Source organism: Lagenorhynchus albirostris, chromosome 20 (assembly GCF_949774975.1).
Source record: "Lagenorhynchus albirostris chromosome 20, mLagAlb1.1, whole genome shotgun sequence".
Taxonomy (NCBI): Eukaryota; Metazoa; Chordata; class Mammalia; order Artiodactyla; family Delphinidae; genus Lagenorhynchus; species Lagenorhynchus albirostris.
The window spans coordinates 1,132,633-1,159,464 of NC_083114.1; the positions used below are offsets into that span (position 1 = coordinate 1,132,633).

Consider the following 26,832-nt stretch of genomic DNA (forward strand, 5'->3'; position numbering starts at 1 on the left):
ACCACACCAAGCCCCCTGCCCCTCCTTTCTCCCAAGAAAACCAGTTTTCTGAAATTTCCGAAGGAGGGAACCAGGGCTTCACTGTCATACTTGCGCCCTGGAACAGGGAGGGCCCCCCTCACCCCGCCACGGCCCCTGTCCCGCTCTGCGGCTCAGTCTCCACATCTGTGAAATGAGAGGTCACGTTGCCTCCTAGAAGGGCAGTTTGAGGGTCAGAAGTACAGTCTACGAAGGCCACAGGAGGGGGCCAGGCACGCCGTGTTGTTGTTACACCCACTTCCACCGTCTGAGGGTTACCGAGAACTTTCAAGATCTGAGGGAGGCCCCGGGCCCTGTGTCCAGGCTGGTTGAGGGGAGAAGCCCCTGGAGAACCCCCCTCTGCCCTGCCAGGCCCTGCGTGTGCTCAGGGGGCCCCGCTCTACCCGCAGACTGCCTCCCCTGCAGGCCAGGCTGGGCCTCCCAGCTGGCCCTAGGGTGTCACCAGACCAGCTGTCCTCACATCTGGATTCCACAGGCATCCCCCTGCCTCCACCCCGGCTGGCCAGGCTTCCCTCTCTGCAGCAACCCTGGCCACTGGCTGCTTCCTCGGGGTGGGGGTCTTGGCCTCCCCCACCCTTCAGCTAATCCGGGGAGAAACCTGGCCCCCGTTCCCAGATAGGCCCTTTTCTTTGCTGCCACTGGGCCAGGCAGCTCGCTCTCTTCCCAGCCCCTGCCCTCCAGTCCCCACCTCTGTTCTGCAGCGGTTTTCTCTCGCCCCCCACCTCGTTCAGGAGGGAGGTGGTCGGGGGTGGTCTGTGCCTGGGGGTCTCCAGGATTGGGCCTGAGCAGAGTCTGCAAAATGTCAAGTGACTGAGCCAGTGGAAGCCCTCAGGGGTTCCTGGGTTCAGACGGCTCCTCTGGGGCTAAGGACAGGCTGGGGTTTGGATTGGGTGGCCTTTCGGAGAGCAGGGTAATGGGAGTGGACGTGAACTTCCTGTGCCTCAGGCCTCTGAGTTAGGGGTCGGGGTCTGAGCTGCTGGGCCTCCTGGGGAAGGGGCCGGGAGGGAGGGGCGAGGGTGGGCCTGAGGGAGGGCAAGCCCGGGAGGAGGCCTCGGTGCGCCCTGGCCCGGCCGGCGGATCTGACTTGAAGGTGTGGGTGTGCAAGGCCGCTGCTGTGTCAACGGTGTGTGTGTTTGGAGCGGCTTAGGGAGGGGGCTGGAGATGGGGCAGGCGGCGCACCACTTGGCGCCGCCGCTGCCCGAGGGCCCGCGGGTTAGAAGCGCCAGCTTCCTCGATGACTGAAGAAGGGTGGGCGTTAAGGAGAGAAGGGCGAAATCCAGAGGGGGCTCGGCGCCCCGGCCCGGCCGCTCCGCAGCTGCGGAGGGAGAGCCGAGCCGCCTCGCCGCCCAGGCGAGCGCGGAGGGAGGCGAGAGGACTAGCGCGCCGGGCTCCCCGCCCCCAGCCCAGCCGGTTCCAATATTTCGCAGAAAGGCACGCGGCTGCTAATCGGTCCTTTCCAGGCTGAGATTCCGCCGCGCTATGCCCGCGCAGAGGCGGGGGCCGCGGGCCGGGGGAGGCGCTCGGAGTCCGGAGCCGCTGAGCGAGGTGAGGAGCCCGCGTCCTCGGCTGCTGGGGGGGCGGGGGGGGGAGGCGGGCGCGCAAACCCGAGAGGCTGGAATGGAAAGGGGAACAGGTTAAAAATAACCCTCTCCGGCTGGGAAGCTCGCGCGCGCTCTCTCGCCTCGTTCGGTGCCAGAGGACTCCAGGGGAGGTGGCGGCGTTGGGGAGGGCAGAGCGGGATTCCCCCTCCTCGGCGGGCGGGGTGCCCGCCTGCGCGCCGCGGCTGCACGTGTGCGGGGCCGCGCGCCCGAGCCCCCGCGCCCGGCCGGGGCGCCCCCTCCCCGGGACCGGGCGCAGCTGGCGGCGGCGGCCCCGCCCGCAGCCTCGCGCGGCCGAGGGAAGCTTCGCTCCATTATTCATTATTTACGAGCGTTAATCGGTTTGAGGCGCGGGGGTGGGGGCGAGGGCGCGGTGGGGACCGAGGCACCGGGGGCCGGGGTGCGAAGGGGTGGCCGGGCGGCGGCGCCACCGTGAGAAGGGGGTCTCCGCCTGGGCCGCGGTGCTCGGGGTGCACCTCTCCGCCCGGCTTCTCTTCGCCGGCGCCGGGGCAGCGCGGGGCGCCGGGAGGGGAGTGCGGGCCTTTGATTTTGCACGTCGCCGTCTGTCCTTCGCGTCCTCGCCCTTCCCGGAGCGTGGGGAGGGGGTGCGGGTCGTACGCCCCGCCCTGCGCGCCCCTCGCGGCGGCCGCCGCGTCCCCGACGCGGCCCGGGCCTCATTTATCATCATCTTTGGTCAAGTGGAGTGTGCAAGGAACAGCTGCTTCACTCGGCTGACTTCCGAGGGCGGCTACAGCGGGAATCAGGGAGATGAATGATGGGGGCTGGAGGGGCGCAGCCCCCGGGGTCCCAGCGCGGGCAGGAGGGAGGCGCGCGGCGTCCACCTCGCCTCCGCCTCGTGGCGAGAAGAGCGCCCCTTCCTTGCTCCCGGCGCCTACGATCGCGGGACCGCGGCCGGGGGCGCCCCAGGAGGGGCCCGCGCGCGTCTGGCGGAGCCCGAGGTCGCCGCGACCTTGCTGGGGTCAGCGGGTTGGGCGGCGGAGGCGGCGGCGCGGCGTCTTTGGTGGCGCTTTCCGGATTGGCGCAGAGGCCGGGAAACCGGGCGGGGGCGGGCGGGGGGAACACAAATAGAAGGTGAAATTTTACCTGCCCCTGAGGGAGTCCTGCGGATTTTCTCCCGGCAGCGGCAGGCGCTCTGCCTTTGTCTTACACGCCTGAAACATCTGTTGCAGGGGGGCGGCGAGGCCGCAGACGCCCCCGCACACCCCGCGCGGCTCCCCATCCTCGTTCCCATCCCCCGCTCGGCCGGCGCCCGGCTCTCGAGCCGCGTTAACCCTGCCGGCGCTGGGGCACACGCCGGCCGCCCGCGCTCCTGGGGTGCGTGGGAGCCGCGAGGGCGGGGGCGGAAGGGTTAACGGCCGAGGCGCAGACCCTAACTGTCAGACCCGGGCCCCGCTTCGTTTCAATTACCCTAAGTAGAGGCTGAATGCGCAATTAACGGAGTCAGCCTGCCAACTGGAAAGCCGGCCCGCTTCCACGTTGAGAATACTCCACCAGCTGACTCGGACTAAGCAATTTCCTTTCCTCACTCCCTTCCTCTCTGTCTCTCCTATAACCCCCTCCCTCTTTTTCTCTCTCCTTAATAATAAAATTATACCAAGCAGTTTGCGGTGTGGCAGGCGGCCAGAAAAGCGTTTCTTTAAACGCCGCCTTCTCACAATTAGGCAGCGAGAGGATTTGACACGCCGCGGCGGCCTGACAGGCCGCTTCCTCCCCTGGGGGCTGGGGGTGGGAGGGGGCGCCGATTCCCCAGCTCCCCCAGGTGGAGGGGGGATGGGAGGGGCTGTCAGCATGCTGCAGAGAGGGAGGGGGTGTCAGAGGCAGGGAAGGGAGGGGAGGTTCCCGCCCGGGCTGAGGAAGGGGGCCGTTCCCTGGCCCCTGGGAAACTGGGTGTCCAGGAAGAGGATCTGGGCCCCCACTTTTGGCCTCCAGCTCAGAGTTCATTTTCTGGTGGACAGAGGGGCCATTCTGGGGCACAGAGCACAGATCTCAGCCCTGCTGGGCCTTCCGGACAAGTCACTGCCCCTCTATGGGCTTCCAGTAACCCTCTGCAAAACGAGGGGGGGGAGGTTTGACCTCCAATATGCTCTGCAGAAAGTGGCTGCTGGTGGCTCACTGCTCTTAGCGGCTGGCCCTGTCGGCCGGGCGGTAGCGGGGCCTGCAGGCGCCCCTGTCGGAAACAGGTCGGAGACCCCACTCCAGCTCTGGCCACAGACCAGTGGGCCTCCCAGAGTGGGGGAGAGTGGCCCTTCCCCGGGAGCAGTGATGCAGGCAGCTGACAAATGGGGGTCACTTTGCAGGAGTGCCAGGGATCGGTACCATGAGGACAGTGGGCATCTGACCATTGGCTGCAGCAGCCAGGCCACCTGAGGTGGGGGAGGGGCGGTAACTGCAGCCACCGCACCTGCTCAGTCCCCCGCCGCACCTCACTCAGGCCGGTCCTCCCATGGGGCGGGCCCCCTCCTTCCAGCCTGCCCTGACCACCTCCGCTCCCGGCCCCCAGAGCCTCGTCTGTGTCTGTCTGCCTCGGGAGGGCTGGAGCCATTGCATTTTCCTGTGTCTCCTCAGCGCCTAGGTTGGCCCCTGTGCACACGTAGGCTAAGTGGAGATGGGCTTGACGAGCGAGTGGGCTCGGGCACAGAGGGCTGTGACCCAGGGGGCTGTGGAGGGCAGAACATAAGCGCCATCTTCCCTTCCTGGTTGGCTGTTGCGCGTGTCCTGGCCTCCAGGCCTGCCGTCAGGGCTGTGGTGAGGGTCAGGTAACGCACCCTCACCCATCTGTTCCTCCATCCACCCATCCAGGCAGCATTTAATAGGCAGCTACTTGGGGCAGTTTCTAGGCTTCGAGCCTAGGACCCAACAGCTGAAGCCCCTGCCCTCATCAGGCTGCTTTCCAGCGAGGGATGCACAGGTGAACCGGCTCATTAGACCATTCATTACGTAATTACCACTGATGAGGGCCACCAGGGACCCAGCAACGTGGAAGGTGGGGCGGAGCTCTCAAGGAGGCTGCGGGCTCCTCTGTGGGCCTCGGGCCTTCCGCCGCCCAGCCTTTGCAGCCCCCATCGCTCTGGGCCCATGGGACCGCCGCTGCCCAGCGCCGCCCTCCCGCAGGCCCCCAGTGCTTCCCCTTTGGTTCCATCCAGAGCTTAACTGGTTCGTGCTGACCTCAGGGCTTCTCCCAGAGGCCAGGGAGAGTTCGGGGGAGGGGGCTCCTGCTGTCACTCCTTCACACCAGGCATCCCCCAGGTGCCCAACAAGGCCCTGCCTCACTGGGGCCAAGTGGCATCTGCATTTGACACCAGGAGCTTGTGAGCAAGTACAGCCAGTTCTCTTGATCTCCGGGGTGTTAAAGTTTTTACTTGGTTGATAACATTTTTTTTTTAATTTTATTGAAGTCTAGTTGATTTACAATGTTGTATTAATTTCTTTTGTACAGCAAAGTGATTCGATTATACCTATATATATTTTTCATATTCTTTTCCTTTATGGTTTATCAAGGATGTGGAATCTAGTTCTCTGTGCTATACAGTAGGACCCTGTTGTTTATCCATCCTATGTATACTAGTTTGCATCTGCTAATCCCAAACTCCCACTCCATCCCTCCCCCATCTGCACTTACCCTTTGGCAACCACAAGTCTGTTCTCTACGTCTGTGAGTCTGTTTCTGTTTTGTGGACATGTTCATTTGTGTCATACTGTAGATTCCACATATAAGTGATACCGTATGCTGTTCGTCTTTCTCTTTCCTGCTTAGTGTGATCATCTCTGGGTCCATCCATGTTGCTGCACATGGCATTGTTTCATTATTTTTCATGGCTGAGTAGTATTCCTTTGTATACATGTACCGCATCTTCTTTATTTACGTTGTTTCCATGTCTTGGCTATTGTGAATAGCGCCGCTGTGAACATAGGGGTGCGTGTGTCTTTTCGAATTATAGTTTTGTCCGGATACATGCCCAGGAGTGGGCTTGCTGGATCATATGGTAGCTCTATTTTTAGTTTTTTGAGGAACCTCCATACTGTTCGCCATAGTGGCTGCACCAACTTACATTCCCACCAACAGTGCAGGAGGGTTCCCTTTTCTCCACATCCTCTCCAGCGTTTGTTATTTGTAGACTTTTTAATGGTGGCCTTTCTGACTGGTGTGAGGTGGTACCTTGTTGTTTTGATTTGCGTTTCTCTAATAACTAGTGACGTTGAGCGTCCTTTCATGTGCCTATTGGCCATCTAGCTGTATGTCTTCTTTGGAGAAATGTCTGTTTAGCTCTTCTGCCCAGATAACATTTTTTAAAGTGAGAGATTCCTCTTTCTATAAAACACGTGGAGGCTGTGGCACCCTGGGCCCCCCTTCCCACCGGCAGCGATCGACTGGAGCACTTTACCTCCTTTCTCACCCTTCACGGGGGCGTTACCTGCCAGGCCCGAGGGAGATCATCTTTGTCAAGTGACTGGGAGGAGCTGTGGCCACAAGCCCCTCACCCCCACCCAGATGTGCTCTGCACCTCCACTCGACCTTGTTCTGGGGATTTTCATAATGTGACATTTTATTTATTTATTTTTCAACAATTAGACTTTGGATTTTATTTATTTATTTATTGGCTGCACCGCGCAGCATGGAGGATCTTACTTAGTTCCCCGACCACGGATTGAACCTGTGCCCCCCTGCAGTGGAAGCGTGGCGTCTTAAGCACTAGACCACCAGGGAAGTCCCAGGTGACATTTTTATTTATTTATTTATTTTTGGCTGCATTGGGTCTTCGCTGCTGTGCGCGGGCTCTCTCTAGTTGCAGCGCACAGGCTTCTCATTGCAGTGGCTTCTCTTGTTGCAGAGCAGGGGCTCTAGGTGCGTGGGCTTCAGGACTTGTGGCTCACGGGCTCTAGAGCACAGGCTCGGTAGTTGTGGCGCACGGGCTTAGCTGCTCCGCGGCATGTGGGATCTTCCCGGACCAGGGATCGAACCTGTGTCCCCTGCATTGGCAGGCGGATTCTTAACCACTGCGCCACCAGGGATGTCCCCCATGTGACATTTTAAACAATATACATTCAACAAACAGTTATTGTTCAGGGACTTGGGGATATGGCTGTGAACAAAACAGGCAAAATCCCTGCTCTTGTGGAACTTACTTCCTGAAGAGGAGAGGCAGTAATAAAGCCAGCCGGCCAGCCAGCCATATGACTTGTTACCTTGGAGAAGTGGGGGGCACGGGGGGGCGGTGGAGTGTGGGTTTCCAACAGTGTTTAGGGTCAGCCACCTGAGGTGACGTAAGCAAAGGCTTGCAGCCCAGGGGGCCAGAGGAGCCGCGTGGTACCTGAGAATGGCATTCCCAGCGGAGGAAAAGGCGGTGTAAAGGCCCTGAGGCCCCGGGAGGTGCCACACTGACCACCAGCTGGGCACCTTGGTACGTCCTCTTCCCCGGGAAGTCACGGTGGGTGGGGCACGTGGGGTGTCCAGGACAAGACTGGGGTGAGAGGTTAGGCTCTCTCCTTGCCTTCTCTGTCTCCCCTGAAAACCAGCAAACAGATCCTCTGTCACCTGCACTGTGCAGTCACCCGCGAGACCAGCGGGGCATGGGGCAGCTCCCCATGCCAGCCTCTGGACCAGCTCCTTCACCTTGAAACTGGGGGCCGCTGACCCCAGCCCTCTTAGCTGTGTGCATCCAGGACCAGCCCCATTTTCTTTTCCGCATTTGACAGAGTTGGGGAGTGGTGGATAAAATGACGTAAAAGCAACCACTGTCCACAAGAGACTGATGAGCGTGGAGCCGATAGCAGGGTGGGCCCCCCCACCCGCTAGCCTCCCCCGGAGGGCTCGTGAGTGCCAACAGCTCGGCTGCGCCGAATCCTTGCTGCCCCACACCTCACGGTGGGCAGGGGGTCCGGCTGGCCATCTGCCCTCACCCCTTGGGCCGTGGGCCCCTCCGGCTCAGCTGACCCTCACATCCCAGAAACTGCACTATGGGGCAGGGGTGAGGCGGCCGGGCTGAGAGCTCCGCAGGCGGCGCCCGGATGGTGCCCGGGACAGCGGTGATGCCCGGGGCGGGGCAGCGCGTCCTCCTGGTGGGTTGACCCTGAGGGGAGGCTCTCTTTCTGGGGGCTTAGTAGGTCTTGGCTGTCTCCGCCCCTGGGTCCTTGGAAGAGGAAGCGTTGGTGGGCTTCGAGGGGAGGCTTTCCAGACCCCTGGAGAGACCAGAAGCCTCTGCCCCCCCACTCACACGTCCTCCAAAGAGCCCCGGACCTCCCCCTGCCCCGCAGTCCCTAGCCTCAGCTAAGGAGCCCGGCTGTCTTCCTGCTTCTCTCCCTCTCACCCCATAACTTTTCTGAACATTCAGGACCTCCAGCCCTGCAGAGAGGGGTGTGATGGATCCTTGTGGGGTTCTCCCGTGGGTGCCCGTGAACGAGGATGGTTGTTGCCCACAGAGGGTGGTCTTGAGACGCTGTACTTTGGGGTGGGGGCTGCCTTGTTCTCTGGGATTCCTTATGCCCGGGATGGGCCCCCTCTGCCCCAAGCTGACCTCTCCTGGTGCCTGCCCCAGAGGCCTGGGGGCCCTGGGCTCTCTTGTCTTGGGGAGTCCTTGGAAACACCCCCTTCCCCCCATTTAGGCCAGGCTCTTGGGATTCAATAGCCCCCACAGAACAGCAGTAGGCCTGACTAATCGATCGTTTTCATCAAGGTGTCCCATTTAGTATTCGTCACCCACAGCACATGGGGAGCACAAGGTGGTCCCACCATTCCGTTCCTCCCGGGACACCCCATCCCCGGCCTCCTGACTCCCCATCCCCGGCCTCCTGACTCAGGTAACTTTCCCCTCCTTCCTCGTTCCCAGGCCTTGAGTGGGTTGGGTTTTAAAGTTTTTTCCCTGCAGCTGCAAATCAGAAAACCAGGTCGTAAAAGAACCTTGGGTGAGCGAGTGGGATGGCCCCAGGGCCCCCGCTGGGGAACAGAAGCTTCCTCCTCGCCCCTCCCTCCCAGGTCCCTGCGGGCTCCGGCCCACGCTGGGCCACTTCCCTGACCAGGGCCTGACCCTGGGGGCTAGAGAGGCTGTGGGCCCAGGGAGTTGTCTCTGAGGCTGCCCAGGGCACAGCAGGCAGCCGGGGGCCGCCACTGCCCACTAGTAGATTCCCTAAAGTTGGGTGGGGCCTGACCCGGCTTCTGGGGCCATGCAGGTTGCAGAGGGGGCCTGGGCACCCCCATTTCCTTATCGTGCCCCAAGGGGCCTTCCTCTAAACTGGGAATTCTTGGCGAGGGCCGTCCATGCCGCTGCGGCATCCGTCACGAGGAACTGCCCTGTGGGTGGCTCACACTCAGGTCCTCGCTCCTCTGTAAAAGGGCAGAACAGTCAAAGCAGTGAGTGTGCAGACACGGGGTGGGCAGGCACCGCGGGCAAGGCTGCCCCTGCCCCCCACCCCAGCGGGTCCCGCAGTGCCTGTGCGGGGACCGCAGAGCCGTGCTCTTTGCCTGAAAACACGGCTGAGCCCTGGTTGCCCTGCTGCCGAAGGCCTTCGGGGGCTGATGGCCTCGTACCTGGGGCCTGAGGGTGTCTGTGGGGCTCGTCACGCCCCCTTTCACGGCGTGGGGAGCAGGGAGACCCGTCGCTGAGCTAGAGGAGTCCCGGGGCATGGGCGGGCCCTGCGGCCCGGCCCAGCTTTGCGCTGTTTCTGCCTGAGCCTGGGGCATCCTTACTCCTTCCTCCCTCCTCTGAGGGTCTTGGGTGGCTCAGGACTGACTTCCTCCTCCTCCCTTCCTTCTTTCCTCTTTTTCCTTCTTCCTTCTCTCCCAGTTTGGCTAGAACCTGAAATGTGGCCTTGACCAAGTGTCTGGGCGGGGGGGGGGGGGGGGGGGGGGGGGGGGCGGGTCTGGACCAGGAGTCGTCCTGTGAAGGTATGTTACTGGGTGCCCTCCCCTGACCCCCACCCCTTCTCCCTCTAGCAGAACAGAGGCCAGACCTCCAGCCTGCACCCCTCCGCCGCCACCTCTCCTCCCGGGTTCAGAGGTCACCATCTCTCTGCCCAGCGAACCTCTTTCCGCCCCCTCCTGATGCCGCCCACCCCAGCTCTCAGCCTGCCTCTCTCCCGCCTGTCCTTTTCTAGTGCTCTTGAAAACTAATCATAATCATAATAATTAATAACAACAGAGCCTGTGGCAGGCCTGAGGCAGCTCTTAAAGAGGCCGAGCCCCATTTTCTCCCGGCAGAGCTGGCGGGGGCCGGGGACCTGGTGGCTCTGAGAGGTGGCCTTTGCTCCTGCGCCCCCCTCCCCTCCCTGGGCCTGGGGTCGGAGGTGGTGCTGGGAGGCAGTTTTGCCTGCCTTTTCCACCAGCCACTGGGCTTCGCGTGTTTTAATTGAACTGTCTTGTCTTAGAGATAGATGCTTTCGCCGCGTCCAGCTGCTCCTGTGCGTTGGAAAACCCGCTGTAACACGGCTCTGCGAAATTCAAAGACGCAGCAGCTGGACTGATTAAACAGGGAAGGGGACACTGGCCAGAGCACTCTTTTTAAATAACGTTTCTGGTAACGCATTTGTAGAGAATGCGAAAAAATATTAAAAAAAAAAAAAGCTGTAGAAATGTTAACGATATCCACAAGACGCTCAGCGGGAAATGAGAGCGATCTGGGTAATAAAAGCCGAAATGTAATTTGTGCGGATATGCGACGCGCAGCCTTCAGAGTGGGCCTCGGAAGGTTTGCGAATTCCGGGCTCATCAGGGAGGGCAGAGCGCGGGGACTGCAGAGGACACTCTGAGCAGAGGCCTCCACCTGCCAGCTCAGGCCTGGGCCAGAGGGAGTGCCCGTGTGCACTGCCCAAGGGCAGAAGGAGCCTCCCCTCCCCCGCCGGCACCCCACTCCCGGAGCCCCATAGGGGAGGTGCGGGCTGCCCACCTGGCGGGGAGCCGCCCCGGAACCAACGCTGGGTCACAGCAGGCACCTCCTGTCGTGTTTGACTGCAGCTACCAGGATGGACTAAACTGGGTCAGAAGGGGGGTCTCCTCCGTGTCGGGGCGCCTGTGATGAGCCAGGGAGAGTACATGGCATGGGGCTGTGACCTGCCTGTGGGCAGGGGCCGAGCCCTCTCCAGGGTCATGGGCTTCAGTCCCTGAGTCCGGGCAGCCGACTGCCAAGGGCAGGGAGGTTGGCCTGGGCTGTGCTGACAGGGTTTCTGGGGTTGCCCGGCCGCCCCAGGCTTGACCCCTCCCTGGTCAGCACCCCGCCCCACCCCCCGGCCACCGCATGAGGAGAGCATGGAGGTGGGATCTGGGTGAAGAAGGGGTGAGCTGCACCTCTTGGGGGAGCCCCTCCCTCCACGTGTGCCTGTCCCCCACCCCGTTCTCTGTGCTCCCCCCGCAGAGCCCTGGAGGCTCGTAGCCCATGGCGAGCCACCCCTTCCTCTTTGGGGTTGGGAACGGGCACTGCGAGGTTCCCTGTGCCCTCCTGGGGGCCTGGGCTGTGCAGGCGAGCATGGTGTGTGTAAGCGCCATGCCCAGGGGCGCAGGCTACCGCCAGCCCTCGCCATGAGGACTCCTGAGCCTGGGGCATCCTTACTCCTTCCTCCCTCCTCCGAGGGTCTTGGGTGGCGGCAGGACCACCATTAGCCTGGACGCTGCAGCTGGCCTGTTATGTGAATCCAGTTGTTCTGCCCTGAAGGCCCCCCACCCCCACTCCAGGGTCACTTCCTGACCCCCGATCCTGCTTTGGGGCAGGTCGGACCCTGTGCGCGCCGGCCCCTAAAATCATAAACAGATGGGCTCTCGGCCTGGCCCTGACCCCGTGCAGGCCCCGCCCACCCAGGAGGCCCAGGGCTGCCTCTCACGTGGAGGGACCGCAGCCCTGTCCCCCATCAGCATGTGCTGCCTCTCTCCCGGCCACGTAATCTGTTTACGTGCCTACGGTATGAAAAATAGGAGGCAGGTGCCACCGTCCTGCGTTCCTGGGAGTCGAGGAGGGGACATTTTATGCCTACAGTGGCTCGGCAGCCCCTAATCAGCGTCTGCTAGAAGGAACAGACAGATTCCAGATGGCATGGCAGTGATGGAGGAGGTGTGTGTGTGTGTGTGCGCGCGTGTGTGCGCGTGCGCGCACGCCAGACCTCGGTGAGTGGCTTCTGGGGCAGGGCAAGCTGTCCCCAGCCCCCCACACGCTGGGTCACGCCTGAACACTGCTGCACTGGGGCTAGCTTACCGGATCCAGCAGCCCCAGGGGACAGGGGAGCGGGAATTGCCCTGCTAAATGATTCTGAAATGGCAGGGAAGGGCTGTGGGGGAGGGAGGGGGGAGCCGGCTGGGGGAGGGGGCAGCTCCCCAGTGACCTGGCGCTGGGCAGCCAGGGCGCACCTCCCTCCTCGGTGGCCTCCCTGTACCCATCCCTGTCGGAGCGGGAATTACAGAGCACACGTCCCTGACACAGAAGTTGTCAATATGTGCACAGCTGGTGGGGAGGCTGCGGGAGAGGGCAGGGCCGGGAGGGGGGCCGGCTCTCCGAGGGAGAGGAAATGGCTTGTCTGAATCGCTCTCCCTCTGCCCCTCCCCACCCTCCCTCTCGCCCTTTCTCTTTTCACAGATAACCAGCCCGAGTCATGCAGTCTTTTCGAGAAAGGTGTGGTTTCCATGGCAAACAACAGACCTACCAGCAGACCTCACAGGAGACATCTCGCCTGGAGAATTACCGGCAGCCGAGTCAGGCTGGGCTGAGCTGCGACCGGCAGCGTCTGCTGACCAAGGACTATTACGGCCCGCAGCCCTTCCCCAGCTACGAGGGCGGCGCCGGCACGCCCGCCACGGCGGCGCGCGCCAGCAAAGGCCTGTCCTCTCCGCAGGCCCCGCAGGGGAGGCCGTCCTTCGCGGGCTACGCCGTCCAGGACGGCAGCCCCTACCCCGGCCGCTACTCGGGGGAGGAGGGCCTGCAGGCCTGGGGGGCGCCGCAGCCACCACCCCCGCAGCCGCAACCCCTGCCAGGGGCGGTGGGCAAATATGACGAGAACCTGATGAAGAAGACAGCAGCGCCCCCCGCCCGGCAGTACCCAGAGCAGGGCGCCCAGCTGCCCTTTCGGACTCACACCCTCCACGTCCAGCAGCAGCTCTCGCAGCCCCTGGCTTACCCCAAGCTCCAAAGGCAGAAACCCCAGAACGACCTCGCCTCGCCCCTGCCCTTCCCCCCGGGCAGCCACTTCCCCCAGCAGTCCCAGTCCTTCCCCGTCTCCTCCACCTACTCCTCCACCGGCCAGGGTGGCGGGCAGGGGGCCCACTCCTACAAGAGCTGCACAGCCCCGTCCACCCAGCCCCACGACAGGCCGCTGACCGCCAACGCCGGCCTGGCCCCAGGCCAGCGGGTCCCGAGCCTTCACGCCTACCAGCCTGGGCGCCTCAGCTACGAGCCACAGAAGCAGCAGCAGCAGCAAGCCCTCCAGAGCCGCCACCACGCCCAGGAGACCCTCCACTACCAGAGCCTCACCAAGTACCAACACTACGGGCAGCAGGGCCCCGGCTACTGCCAGCCGGACGCGGCCGTCAGGACCCCGGAGCAGTACTACCAGACCTTCAGCCCCGGCTCCAGCCACTCGCCCGCCCGCTCCGTGGGCCGCTCCCCTTCCTACAGCTCCACCCCGTCGCCGCTGATGCCCAACCTGGAGAACTTTCCCTACAACCAGCAGCCGCTTGGCCCTGGAGCCTTCCCCGCCGGTCTCGCGGACCACAGCCACTTCCTGCCCCTGCTCAACCCCTCCCCGACGGACGCCGCCGGCTCCGTGGACGCCCAGGCCGCCAACTGCAAGGCCCTGCAGAAGGACAAGCTTCCCGAGAGCCTGCTGTCAGACCTGAGCCTGCACAGCCTCACGGCGCTGACCTCGCAGGTGGAGAACATCTCCAACACTGTGCAGCAGCTGCTGCTCTCCAAGGCGGCCATGCCCCAGAAGAAGGGCGTCAAGAGCCTGGCGGCCCGGACCCCGGAGCAGCACAAGAGCCAGCACTGCAGCCCCGAGGGCAGCGGCTACTCGGCCGAGCCGGCGGGCACGCCGCTGTCGGAGCCGCTGAGCAGCACCCCGCAGTCCACGCACGCCGAGCCGCCCGAGGCCGACTACCTGAGCGGCTCCGAGGACCCGCTGGAGCGCAGCTTCCTCTACTGCAGCCAGGCCCGCGGCAGCCCCGCCAGGGTCCACGGCAGCTCCAAGGCCAAGCCCGAGTCCGTGTCCACCTGCTCTGTGACTTCGCCCGACGACATGTCCACCAAGTCCGATGACTCCTTCCAGAGCCTGCACGGCAGCCTGCCGCTCGACAGCTTCTCCAAGCTCGTGGCTGGCGAGCGGGACTGCCCGCGCCTGCTGCTCAGCGCCCTGGCACAGGAGGACCTGGCCTCCGAGATCCTGGGGCTGCAGGAGGCCATCAGCGAGAAGGCCGACAAGGTCTGGGCCGAGGCGCCCGGCCTGGCCAAGGACACCGGCAAGCCGCCCTTCTCGCTGGAGAACCACAGCGCCTGCTTGGACCCCATGGCCAAGGGTGCATGGCCGCGGCCGGGGGAGCAGGACGCCCTGCCCGAGGCCCTACAGCTGGAGAAGGGCGGCGGCACCAAGGACTTCGGCCCGGGGCTGTTCGAAGATCCCTCCGTGGGCTTCGCCACCCCTGACCCCAAGAAGACAACTGGTCCCCTCTCCTTTGGTGCCAAGCCCACGCTGGGGGCCGCCGCCTCGGACCCCGCCACGGCGGCTTTCGACTGCTTTCCAGACACGACCGCCGCCAGCTCGGCAGACAGCGCCAACCCCTTCGCCTGGCCCGAGGAGAACCTGGGGGACGCCTGTCCCCGGTGGGGGCTGCACCCCGGCGAGCTCGCCAAGGGCCTGGAGCAGGGCGGGAAGGCCGCCGACAGCGTCGGCCAGGAGGACGCCCGCGAGGCTTCGGCCTGCCTGGGCTTCCAGGAGGAGCAGCCCTCGGCGGAGAAGGCCGTGGTGCCCCGGGACTCCCAGCAGGAGGAGGGGGGAGGGGTGAAGGAGGAGGCGGGCGGGCTGCTGCAGTGTCCCGAGGTGGGCAAGGCCGACCGGTGGCTGGAGGACAGCCGGCACTGCTGCTCCGCCGCTGACTTCGGAGACCTCCCGTTGCTGCCGCCCGCCGGCAGGAAGGGGGACTTGGAGGCGGAGGAGTACTCGTCTCTGTGCGAGCTCCTGGGCAGCCCCGAGCAGAGGCCGGGCCTGCAGGACCCGCTGTCGCCCAAGGCCCCGCTGCTGTGTGGCAAGGAGGAGGTGGAGGAGGTGCTGGACCCCAAGGCCGGCTGGGGCTCCCCGTGTGCCCTGTCTGGCGAGTCCGTCATCTTGCTGGGCCCCACCGTGGGCACCGAGTCCAAGGTGCAGAGCTGGTTCGAGTCCTCCCTCTCCCACATGAAGCCAGGGGAAGAGGGGCCCGAGGGGGCGCTGGCCCCAGGGGATTCCACCGCCCTGGCCCCGGAAGCCTCCCTGACCCAGAAGCCGAACAAGCCCGCTGTGCCCGAGGCGCCCATCGCCAAGAAGGAGCCCGTGCCTCGCGGCAAAAGCTTACGGAGCCGGCGGGTGCACCGGGGGCTGCCCGAGGCCGAGGATTCCCCGTGCAGGGCCCCGGCGCTGCCCAAAGACCTGCTGCTCCCTGAATCGTGCACGGGGCCCCCCCAGGGACAGATGGAAGGGGCGGGGGCCCCAGGCCGGGGGACCTCGGAAGGGCTCCCCAGGATGTGCACCCGCTCCTTCACGGCCCTGAGTGAGCCCCGCACGCCCGGACCCCCGGGCCTTCCCACCACCCCTGCCCCCCCAGACAAGCTGGGGGGCAAGCAGCGAGCTGCCTTCAAGTCGGGCAAGCGGGTGGGGAAGCCCTCCCCCAAGGCCGCATCCAGCCCCAGCAACCCGGCCGCCCTGCCCGTGGCCTCCGACAGCAGCCCCATGGGCTCCAAGACCAAGGAGACAGACTCGCCGGATGCACCAGGCAAAGACCAGCGCTCCATGATCCTCCGGTCCCGCACCAGGACCCAGGAGGCCTTCCACTGCAAGCGGCGGCGGGCCTCAGAGAGCCGGCTCCCCAACTGCCGCGCCGCCAAGAAGCTCCTCGCCAACAACCACCTGCCCGCCACGTTCAAGGTCGCCGGTAGCCCCCAGAAGGAGGGCAGGGCGGGCCAGCGGGCAAGGGTCCCCAAGCCTGGTGCAGGCAGCAAGCTCTCCGATCGGCCCCTCCACACCCTCAAGAGGAAGTCGGCCTTCATGGCGCCTGTCCCCACCAAGAAGCGCAACCTGGTCTTACGCAGCGGCAGCACCAGCGGGGACACGAAGGAGGAGGGGGCCGAGGGCCCTCCCACCCTCTTCAAGAGGATGACGTCTCCCAAGAAGGCCAAGCCCACCAAGGGCAACGGTGAGCCCACGGCAAAGCCGCCGCCCCCGGAGACCCCTGACGCCAGCCTGAAGCTGGCCTCACGGGCGTCCGTCCAGGGGGCCATGAAGACCAAGGTGCTGCCCCCCCGGAAAGGCCGGGGCCTGAAGCTGGAGGCCATCGTGCAGAAGATCACCTCGCCCAGCCTGAAAAAGTTCGCGTGCAGAGCACCAGGGGCCCCTCCCGGGAATCCTCTGAGCCCATCCCTCCCCGAGAAGGACCGCGGGCTCAAGAGCGCAGGGGGCAGCCCGCTGGGGGCAGAAGAAGGTCTCTTAAACGTGAGCGCTGGGCAGAAGTTCCCAGCAGCCTTGGGGGCCGATCCGTTATGCAGAAATCCGACCAACAGATCCTTAAAAGGCAAACTCGTGAACAATAAGAAACTGTCCTCGACCGACGGTTTCAAAACTGAGGCCTTCACATCCCCAGAGGCCCTACTGCCCGGGGGCACTGCCCTGGCACCTAAGAAGAGAAGCCGGAAAGGCAGGGCTGGAGCCCTCGGACTCCCCAAAGGCTCCCTGGAGAAGAGGCCTCATCTCGGCCCAGCTCTGCTCCTGACGGCCAGCAGCACGCAGGGGGGCAGCGAGGACAGCCCTGGCGGAGGAGGCAAGAAGCCAAAGACGGAGGAGCTGGGGCTGGCCTCCCAGCCCCCTGAGGGCCGGCCCTGCCAGCCCCAGGTGAGGGCACAGAAGCAGCCTGGCCACGCCAACTACAGCAGCTATTCCAAGCGGAAGCGCCTGACGCGGGGCCGGGCCAAGAACGCCACCACCTCACCCTGTAAGGGGCGTGCCAAGCGGCGGCGGCAGCAGCAGGTGCTGCCCCTGGATCCCGCAGAGCCTGAAATCCGCCTCAAATACATTTCCTCCTGCAAGCGGCTGCGAGCAGACAGCCGCACCCCTGCCTTCTCGCCCTTCGTGCGGGTGGAGAAGCGGGACGCGTTCACCACCGTATGCACTGTTGTCAACTCCCCCGGAGACGAGCCCAAGCCCCACAGGAAGCCTTCCTCCTCTTCATCCTCTTGCTCCTCCTCCCTGGACGCGGCCGGGGCCTCCCTAGCCACGCTCCCTGGAGGCTCCGTCCTGCAGCCTCGGCCCTCCCTGCCCCTCTCCTCCACCATGCATCTGGGGCCCGTGGTCTCCAAGGCCCTGAGTACCTCTTGCCTTGTTTGCTGCCTCTGCCAAAACCCAGCCAACTTCAAGGACCTCGGGGACCTCTGTGGGCCCTACTACCCCGGACACTGCCTCCCCAAAAAGAAGCCAAAACTCAAGGAGAAGGTGCGGCCAGAGAGCACCTGCGAGGAGGCCTCGCTGCCTCTCGAGAGGACACTCAAAGGCCTCGAGTGCCCAGCTGCCGCTGCCGCCGCCACCACCGCCACCACCACCGCCACCACCACCACCGGGAAGCCCCCCAGGCCTGACGGCCCAGCCGATCCAGCCAAGCAGGGCTCCCTGCGCACCAGCGCCCGGGGCCTGTCCCGGCGGCTGCAGAGTTGCTACTGCTGTGACGGTCGGGGGGAAGGTGGTGAAGAGACAGCCCCAGCTGACAGGAGCCGCAAGCACGAGTGCAGCAAGGAGCCGCCGGCAGAGCCTGGCGGGGACGCACAGGAGCACTGGGTGCACGAGGCCTGCGCCGTGTGGACGGGCGGGGTCTACCTGGTGGCCGGGAAGCTCTTTGGGCTGCAGGAGGCCATGAAGGTGGCCATGGACATGGTAAGAGGCCAGCCCAGCCGGTGGGGACCTCGGGTTCTGCAGGCAGGCAGGCCATCTCTCTAATGCTACAATCTGGCCCAAACACACCACAATCACAAATGAATACGCGGGGAGCCTAGCCACAACATGGAGGCATGCTCCAGGCTGAGGCAGGACACATCTGCCCAGCCCTGCCCCAGACCTCCCACTGTGGCCCCTTACTGCCTGCTCAGCCCTGTACCCACCATGCACGCACTCGGCCCCTTCCGGCTGCAGCACGCCCCCACCCAAGCCCCCAAGCACCCTGCTCACCTCATCAGCTGAGATGCTCAGGCCCCAGAACTGCACGTCAGGGGGTTGCCTCCGTGGCCTCAGGGGCAGCGGGACCTGCGGGGGAAGAGCCTCTCCAGCACCAGGTGGCTGGACTGTGAGCCCTTAGGGGCAGGTGGTCCAGGAACCTTTCCTGCGAGGCCCTAAAACGCCCCCTGAGGAACTGCAGTCGCTGAGGGCTTGGTTTAGGGCCCAGCGCTGCCCCTTGCTGTGTGTCTCCAAGAATATAACCTAACCTCTCTGTGCCTCCGTTTCCTTATCTCTAAAGTGGGCATGATAGTCCCCTGTGGTAGGGGCCCTGAGGATTATGTGAGTTCACACCCATAAAGCTATTACAGCCATGCCTGGCCTGTCCACGTGCTCCGTGACTATCTCCTGGGGCCAGTGACAGTGGCAGCCACCTGGATGACACTAGCATGTTGTCTCAGCAGTGTGACCATTACTCCGATCACCGAGGGGACCCCCGATCCCCTCACTCCCGGGGATGGGGTGGGACTCGGCACTCTCTCCTGCAGCCTGTGCTCCTGCCCCCCTCCCCAGCCCTCGGGGCCCCACCGCCCTGTGCCCACCCCACCTGCCCACCTGTTCCCTCTGGGTACCCCCACCCCGGCACCAGCCACGCGGACAGCCCTATGCTGGGCAGGGGGGCGCTACTGGGCTGCCCACACCTCCCTGTTTCCGGCGCCTGACCCTGTCCGTGCGGGGTCCTCTAGCCCGACAGCAGCCCCAAGACCTGGAGCCCTCACCCTTCCTGCCTCCGGTCTCCTCCCCTCCCTCCTGTGTGTCTGCTTCTCTCCCTCCTCACTGCCTCCTTCCCAGCAGCCCTGAAATAGGTTCAGGTGTCTCCCGCCATTAAAAGATAATACCAAACGCTCCGATCACCAGGCCAGCTAGCGGCCACCTGTGGCCTCCTGAAAGTCTCCCCAGCTTGCTCCGCCCCACTGGGCTGCGCTGCTTCTGCACCTTGTCCAAGCACAGGGGCCAACCCCCCCCTTTCCCAGGTCACCTGTTCCAGGCGCTTTGGTCTCACCTCACTGCACCAACCTCCTGTTGGCCTGGGGAGGAAGCCGGGGGGCCAAGTGGCCTTGCGGTTTCCTGGCATCACGCGGCTGTTACGTCACAGAGCCGGAGCTTGGCCTGGTCGCCCCATCTCTGCCCGCTGTGCCATCCTCCAGTAATGGTCCAGCGGCCTCCCACCCTGGGAGCATCCCTGGGAAGGTCAGAACAGGGGTGGTCACCGGCCGCCCTACCAGAGAGGAGGTCCCGGGCCAGGCGGAGCTCATTAAAGCAGCGCCCGCACCTGGAGGACACCCTGCCTGCAAAGACGGGCGGGGTCTGGGGTTTCCCAGGTCATGGTTCAGCCCCCTGCCCACTGACAAGCCCAGACCTCCGTGGGCCGCCCGTCCCCCCAAGACCCTTTCTGCCTCGGAGCTCCGTGGTAGCGCGCAGCCTTGGCGTCGGGCAGACCCCGGTTCCAATCCCAGCTCTGCCCCAAGAGCCAGTCTGTGACCCCAGCAAGTCACCGTCCTCTGTGAGCCTCGGGGCGCCGAAGCCCGTCAGCAGGGTGGGGCTGCGGGGACAGCCGGACCCCGGCCTTCACACCCATCAGCACCCTGGCTCTGCGGGAACAGAACTTCTGCACAGGCCCGGGGGCACCCCTCTTCCTTCTGTGTCCCTTCCTGGGGGCCCCTACACACCTACCCGCCCTGAGCCGTGCTGTGCCCACCTCCAGGGACCTCAGTTTCCTAGTCTGCCCAGAGGCTGCCTCTCCCCACAAACTCCCAGGCCCCCCATCACCCACCCAGGAGAACAGCTCAGAACGTGGGCGCTGGGGTCGGAAGGGCCCGAGGCCTCTCCGTACCTCCATTTCTCCACATCTAAGATGCCTGTCTCAAGGGTTTGGGGGCCTCAGTGCAGGCGGGGTGGCATGAGGCCGTCACCAGAGGAGCCCACTGTCGCTGCCCCATGAAGGGCCACTTGGGCCCGGTCTGGGGGCCCACTCCTGCTCCGTCACACCTTCGCCACAGAGCCCTAGGAGGCTCAGTCCTGAGCAGAAGGAGACTGCCGTCCCGAGGCAATGGATGTTCCAGACCGACCCCCAGCCCCCACCCCAGCTCGGCTCCAGGACGCACATGCCCAGGCACTTCTCAGGCTAGGCCCAGGGAGGGCGTGAGAAGACTCATTCCTGGCCTCCCACCTGCTGGGTGTGGGGTCCCCATCAGTCCCTGGCATGGGAAGGAGCCCACCCCTGCCCCCCACCCCGAGCAGTGAGGCACCATGACCGCCAGCCTGTGCTCCAGCGGGGTTGCTGGGCTCAAAGCCCGTCCAGCTGCTCTTGAGCTGTGTGCCCTTGGGCAAGTTACTCGGCTTTTCTGAGCTCTCATCCCTCACCTGTATACAATAAAGCGATGCTGATGCCATCGGGGTGTTCTCAGGAGGCGGCCTCCACGTGTGCCTGGTGTGTCACGAACTGCAGTTACTGGTTTCAGTGGCTTAGCCTCCGCGCGGGGGCCTGCCCCCTCCCCCTCCCAAACCTCACTCCCCTGCTGCACAGGGGGTCTGCAGGATCTGGGGACCAGCCTGTCCCTCCCCAGGCCTCAGGTTTTGCTTCCAAGGGGCTTCCTGGCATCGCCATCCTGTCCTGGCACGTCCCCCTGCAGGCAGCTGGGCCCAACCTGGGGCAGCCCCCAAGCTCAGACCACGGTTTTGGCTTTTGAGAGGCCGAGTGGGCCAGCTGCCGTGCCGGCCGGCGTAGGGTTTACATGAACCCCGCGTTCAGGCAGTGGCTGTTTCCTCCTCGTGGGTCCTGGGCAGGGTGAGCAGCCTCTCTGAGTAGAGCACCGACTCGGTCCAGTGCTTGTTCTGACCCCGGAAAGGGTAGGAAATGATACTTACCACCTCTGCCTGGAGCGGGGGCCTCAGCTTCACTGTCTGTGAAGTGGCGTCCGTGAAGCTGCCCACCCGGAGGCTGTGGGGAGGAGCTGGCGGGCGAGGGCACAGCCGGGCGGTGACTGGCCCTGTGCGTTGTCATCCGCTGGGCACACGGAGTTGCTCATTTCATCTTCACGACTGTCCCGTAAGGCAGGCGCTGTCCCCCTGTATGGAGGAGGCGGGAGGAGCGGAGTTGCTTGGCTGAGGTCGCGCGGTGCAGGGGCTGAGCCGGGGCTCGCCCAGGCCTGCGGGATGCCGAGGCTCATCCACAAGATGGTTGCTTTCCCGTCCTGAGAGCTCCCCCCGCCCAAGGTGCCAGGCCGGCGGCTGCCACAAAACCAACCCTGTGGACGTCCATTCTGAGCCTCCCTCCAAGCTGCCTTTCCAGGGCCCCCTGGGAGGAAGGGGTGGGGGCCGGGCCCCTCGACTGCAGACTCACCTGTCTTCCCTCTCTCCTCGCCAGACTTGTTCCAGCTGCCAAGAAGCCGGGGCCACCATCGGGTGCTGCCACAAAGGATGCATCCACACCTACCATTACCCATGTGCCAGCGATGCGGGTAAGAGCCAGCCCAAGGGGCCCGAAGGTCGGGGGACGCAGACACAGCTCCTCGAGCTGACCCCACCTGACCCGTCGGCTTCCCCCTTCTCCTGCCCCAGCAATTCTTTACCTTCTCATGTCTCTCGGCTGGGCCCTGAGCTGGGCAGTGCTGGTGACAAGGAGACACCTCCGTCCCCAGCCACCTGCTGGAGGAGGGCCCAGAAGCACAAACTACAAAGTGGAAAGCTGTATGTGAGCTGCCGTTGCCGAGGGGCGCCTACAGCTCGGGAGGGTCTCGGGCCTCCAAGAGCAGGGCTACTGGGCTGGGCCTTGGAAAAAGGCTGAATAGGAGTTCACTGGGTTGGAGAAAAAGGAGAAAAGATGGTTCAGTAACAAAAACTGAGTGAGATGGAAGAAGAGGAAGTTCAAGACAGACTCCCCCTGGCTCCACGGCACAGCTGTGGAAGGTTTAAGCAGGACGGTGGGCCCTGGAGTCAGGACCAGGCTCCCCTGCACCTGCCCCATTCTCTCCACTCCCCCACTCACTTGACCCGCGGGCATTTATCGAGCACCTACCATCACCAGGCAGGTGCCATACTGATGGCCTGGGCCAGAGAGCCCGGAGCCCCCAGTCCTGGTGGCATGCTTCAGGTGTGGACTGGGTGAGTCCACCACTGTCTCTGCACTCGGCTCCCCACCTGTAAAGCTGAAGTTAGAGTCATTTCTTCTTTCTGCAGCCGTCTGGAGCAGGGAGTGAGATCACAAGCACGACCCGGAAAGGGCAGCCCCGGTCCGATTTGGGGGCCAGCCCCCGCAATCTCTGTCCCCCGCCCCCTGCTGCCCTGGAAGAGGGTGAGGTTATCGTGACCCTGTCGCACGGCGGCAGGGCAGAGGCATCTCCTGGCAGGACCCTTGCTGCTCCCACAGCCCAGGGACCCCTCTTCCCACCTGAATGCCACTTCCTGGCATCAGCCCGCACCGAGCCGCCCCCAGGAGCACACACGGGACTGAGCGGTGACGGTTCCTTGGTGAGGGCTGAGGCGCTAGCACCTCAGGGAGAGAACGCGCTGGAGTGGGACATGGGGCCGCTCTGGCTCCACACCCTGCCCTGAGGGCCGCGGGAACCAGATTGTAATGTGGACTCCGCCACTTCACCAGACCCCGGGCCTGACCTCCAGGAACAGGTGCCGCGGGCTGCAGCTCTCCTCCCGGAGTGACTAGGTTTGCGCCTGCGCTCTGCCAGCCCCGTGCCAGGCCTTGCACTGTCTCCAGCGGCACCTTCACAGACAGGCTGTCTTACCCGTGGCCACAGCACTGCAGGAACAGGACCAGGGGGTGACTCACTGTCTGGCCGGCTCCACGTCCTGCGCGCTGTCCTCTCCAGTGTTGCAGCTTCCCAGCCTCCTTGGGGGCTCATGTCTCAGTGGGACAGACAGGAAAACCGTGATCCTTGCCTAAAGTTACGGAGACCAGACAAGGAGAGACTGTGCTGAGAGATCGATCCATCCTGAGTTGGGAGGGAATCCAGGAGGGCTTCTAGGAGGAGGTGACATTGGAGCCAGTCCTCAAGAGATCAAGGGAGGTGGGCAGGAGCTGGCTTGTGGTGGGACATATATACCAGGCTTGGAGCGATACAAACTGTTTCCAGTGATATCTTTAAGGGATTCCCCATCTAGTAGGGCTCTCTGTAGGGCCGCAGGGGGCAGATGAGATGCTGGCCTGAGCAGACCTGTGACGGAGCCCTGCATTCCGGAGAGAGGGGCTGCAGGTGCAGATGGAGCCTGCGCCTCAGAGGCTTTGCACGCACAGGAAGCCGGGCCATGCTGGGAGGAGGGGGGAGAGGGAGGTGGCCAGCGTCCCCAGGTCAGTGAGCAGGCCCGAGGCAGGGCAGGCTGTGCCACTGGTGTATCAGCCACCGGACCTTCCAGGCCCAGCCTCCAGCACATCTCAGGAGGGTGTGTGTGGGCAGGCGGGCCCTGCCGCATGCCAGATTGAGCTCACCCAGGTGGCCGTAGTCAGCCGGCAGCTCAGCTGAGGCTGGTGGACCCAGATGAGCTGGGGCCCCAGCTGGGCAGCTCCTCTCTACTCTGCATGGCCTCCCCGCTCCACCAGGTCCAGCTGGGCAGCCCCCTCTCTCCTTCACAGAGGGGCTGTGCAAGGCCGGGTGGGGGGGGGCGGTTAATCCCCACACGTGCAGCTCCCTTTGGGGTTGAACTTGAGGCATCTGCCTAAAGGTTGGAGAATTTGGCAGAGCCCGGAGGGGGCGGTGTGAGGGAGGGGCATGGAGGGGGTACAGTGGCCAGAGAAGGGGGCAGGACTAGTGAGCCTAGCAGCCAGAGGGGAGGGGAACCCGGCTCCAGGCAGCAGGGGGTCGCGGGGGGCACCCAGGGAGTGAGCTGGGCAGGCAGGAGCCCCCCGCAGTTACCCAGCCCCTGGTCAGCACCTTGCACCTGCCCGACCTGGGTCTGGAAGTACGGTCCTCCGTGGGGCTCTCCAGGGGTCTGGGCCGGACCCTGAGACCGCAGGGCACCAGAGCTGCCCAGGCCCACTGACCCTGCGCCCTTTGTTAGGCAGCCCACATTGGAGCTAGCAGAGCGAGCACCAGGCCCCAGGCCACTTTGTCAGCGGGGCCCTGGCTCCCCAAGTGCAGATACCAGGAGAGGGGCTGGGGATGGGTGACTGGCCCTGCCTCCCCACGTCCAGAGTGGCTGCTGGGGGCGGCTGAGCATGGTGCCTCCGGAAGTGCCACCCCAGCCCCAGGTGGTCAACACACGCTCACTGCGCCCCCTGGGCGTCAAGGCCTACCTAGGGGCTGGGCCCGGACCACAGGACGGAGTGACCAGTGCGGCCCAGCAAAGCACAGCGGGGGAGGGCGAGGGGGAGAGTGGGGACGCCTCCCCATGACCAAAGGGGGTTCCAGAGGGAGGGGAAAGGAGAGTAAAGGACAGATAGGCCAGCGGGGCTGGAGGGCTGACGGAGTTCGGACTGGGTCTGATTTCAAGCAGAGGCTGACTTACTCTTTGAAATAAAAACCTGCAGCTGAGGGCGTTCGGGGCGGTGGGCCCCCCTCCCGGCCGGACAAGACGCCGTTCTGACCGCACGAACTTCTCTTGCTCACAGGTTGCATATTCATCGAAGAGAACTTTTCTTTGAAATGCCCCAAACATAAGGTGGGTGACCGCGAGCCTCCCCTGGAGGGGCCCAGGCTGGAGAGGAGCCCCGGCGCGGGAACGCCGGCTCCGGGCGGACCAGGCGGGGGCGGATCAGCACGGGTGGGCCCCGGGCCACTTATACAGCCCGCACGTGCGGGAGGCGGGGCCAGCCCAGGGCGGGGCGGGGCGGGGCGCGGGGACTGGCCTACGGGCAAAGCTGCAGGTGGGGCCTCGCTCTGGAGGAGTGGGCGGGGTCGGGGCCGAGGGGCGGGTCTGGAGGAGTTGACTGCTCGGCAGGTGCCCCGCAGTCAGTAACTAGCCGCGCGTCTCTTGCCCGCAGAGGCTGCCATTGTAATCCACCCCCGGCCGGAGGAGCCGCCGGATCCCACCCGCCCGCCAGCCCGCCCGCCCGCCCGCCGACGCCGCCGACGCCGAGGAGAGGAGCCGCCGGCGCAGCCTCCGCGCCTTCGCGCTGCTTCCGGCGCGGGTCCAGAGCCGATCCTTGATCCGGAACCCGGATCTTGGATCTGGCCTCCTCGGGCGGAAACTAGTGGTCCCCGGTCGGGAAGAAAACAGGTTCCGGATCCGTCTGCTCCCGGAACTGGACGGCACAGGGCCTTCTCGCCCCCATCCCCCGGCCAGGCTTGGAGAGGGGGAGCCCGCGGAGCGGCCAGACTCCTTGGAACACCCAGGCTCCGGCGTGGGTGGGAGGCCTTTAGCCTGGGGATACGCTTCTCCCCCTGGAAGTTTCAGGACGACGTGGCACACATTCTACGTGGGTCGGTAGTGGCACGCAGCTGGGCACCCTGGGAGTGGGGTGGGGTCCGAAGAGGCCGAGGCTGGCTTCCCTCCAGGACGTGTCTCCTGGAACGAGGCTGGGGGCGGATGGGGGAGCCGAAGCCTGTCCGGCGCAGGAGGGGCCGGAGGCTGTGCGCCCTTCCTTCCCAGCCTTGGCCAAAACCTTCGTGCGGGTCGGGAGGGCCGGGGGCCTGGGGCCCGTGCTCAGGGGATGCGGGCTCCCCGGGCGTGGGCCGGACTGGCTCCCGCTGGCTTCTGCTCGTCTCCCTTCCAGTCCGCCCCGTCCCCGGAGCCCAGCCTGGGAGCGCAAAACTAAAAGTCGCGACCAGAGTGCACCCCCGGCAGACGCATGACCGACCCTCTGCACGACCACCGTCTCCGGGGGCCGCAGCGCCACTCGCACGGGAGCGGAGACAGCGCTAGATCCATGTACACACCTGTGTGCCCCTCTATATATATGTCACATAGAATGTATATATGTTGGGAACATGCTCGCTTCTCCCGTGTGTCGCCGCCGTGCGTCGTGTGCCCCTCAGCACGGGGCCCTTGCTGGGAAGGGGGCTCCGGCGCTGCCTCCTTCCCCAAGCAGCCACCACCGCCCGGGCCAGTGCCCGCCAGTTCGTCCGCCTGTCTGTCCGTGTCCTCAGCTCTGTCCACGCTTCGATAGGCCTGATGCAGCCCCAGCCCGGGGCCGCCCTAGAAACTTCCTGTACATATGACTGTAAAACGGTGAACGTGTGTATTATATCCGGCCTCGTTATATAGTGTATATATATGTATACATATACATATATATAATATATATGAAGACTGTAAATGTTAAGACGACTAGTGTTCTTATTAGTATATTGCTTCACACTGAAGATTGTGTGTATCGAGCTGTTTCTAAAAGATGTTTATTTTCCTTAAGAGTAAAAAAAAACAGTCATTGCATTCAGAAAAAAAAAAAGTCAATAAAGATACAACGATTGTTTTGGAATTCTGCAGCCCGTGGATTCTGACCAGATTCTGCTGGGAGAGGGGCCAGGCTCTGGGGGAGAGGTTGGAATGGAGGGGAGGGGAGGGGAGGGCTCTGGGGACCTTACTGCAGGTACAGGAAAGAAGCCCTTGCTGCCCAGCCACACCCACGTGACCTCCGGGAAGGGGACAGGGGCCAGGCAGGTGAGACTGACACCCAGACACACAGGGAGACCCAGGTTGTAGCTCCTGCTGTCCCAACAGATCCCCAAAGACGTGGAGCTGTCCTCCCATGTCATCCCGGGACCTGAAGGGGGCAGAAGCTGGGAGAGGAGGCAAGGAGGCACAGCTGAGACCATATGGACCCTAAGGGTTAGGAGATGATATAGCCCAAACGTGCGGCCCCGTGATCAGTGGG

The 26,832-nt window shown here is 64.3% G+C and overlaps 1 protein-coding gene and 2 long non-coding RNA genes across 3 annotated transcripts in view; 1 reads left to right on the forward strand and 2 right to left on the reverse strand.

The window, feature by feature from the left end:
* RAI1 (retinoic acid induced 1) overlaps positions 1-26,447 on the forward strand; it is a 105,270-nt gene extending 78,823 nt beyond the window's left edge. Inside the window, exons 3-6 of the mRNA XM_060135793.1 lie at positions 12,209-17,729; positions 21,433-21,526; positions 24,628-24,677; positions 25,000-26,447. Of these exons, the coding sequence (XP_059991776.1) occupies positions 12,225-17,729; positions 21,433-21,526; positions 24,628-24,677; positions 25,000-25,014 (5,664 nt within the window). The 5' untranslated portion in view covers positions 12,209-12,224 and the 3' untranslated portion in view covers positions 25,015-26,447. The remainder of the gene's footprint in view (positions 1-12,208; positions 17,730-21,432; positions 21,527-24,627; positions 24,678-24,999) is intronic.
* LOC132511966 (uncharacterized) lies at positions 6,262-21,100 on the reverse strand. The gene is made up of 5 exons (XR_009537791.1): positions 20,430-21,100; positions 19,069-19,248; positions 18,021-18,095; positions 6,968-7,161; positions 6,262-6,626 (listed from the first exon to the last, which is right to left on the reverse strand). It is a non-coding gene; the product is annotated as an uncharacterized LOC132511966 (long non-coding RNA).
* On the reverse strand, positions 21,402-24,781 carry LOC132511967 (uncharacterized). The gene is made up of 5 exons (XR_009537792.1): positions 24,525-24,781; positions 22,852-22,961; positions 22,084-22,213; positions 21,638-21,863; positions 21,402-21,473 (listed from the first exon to the last, which is right to left on the reverse strand). It is a non-coding gene; the product is annotated as an uncharacterized LOC132511967 (long non-coding RNA).
* Positions 26,448-26,832: the final 385 nt, after the last annotated feature.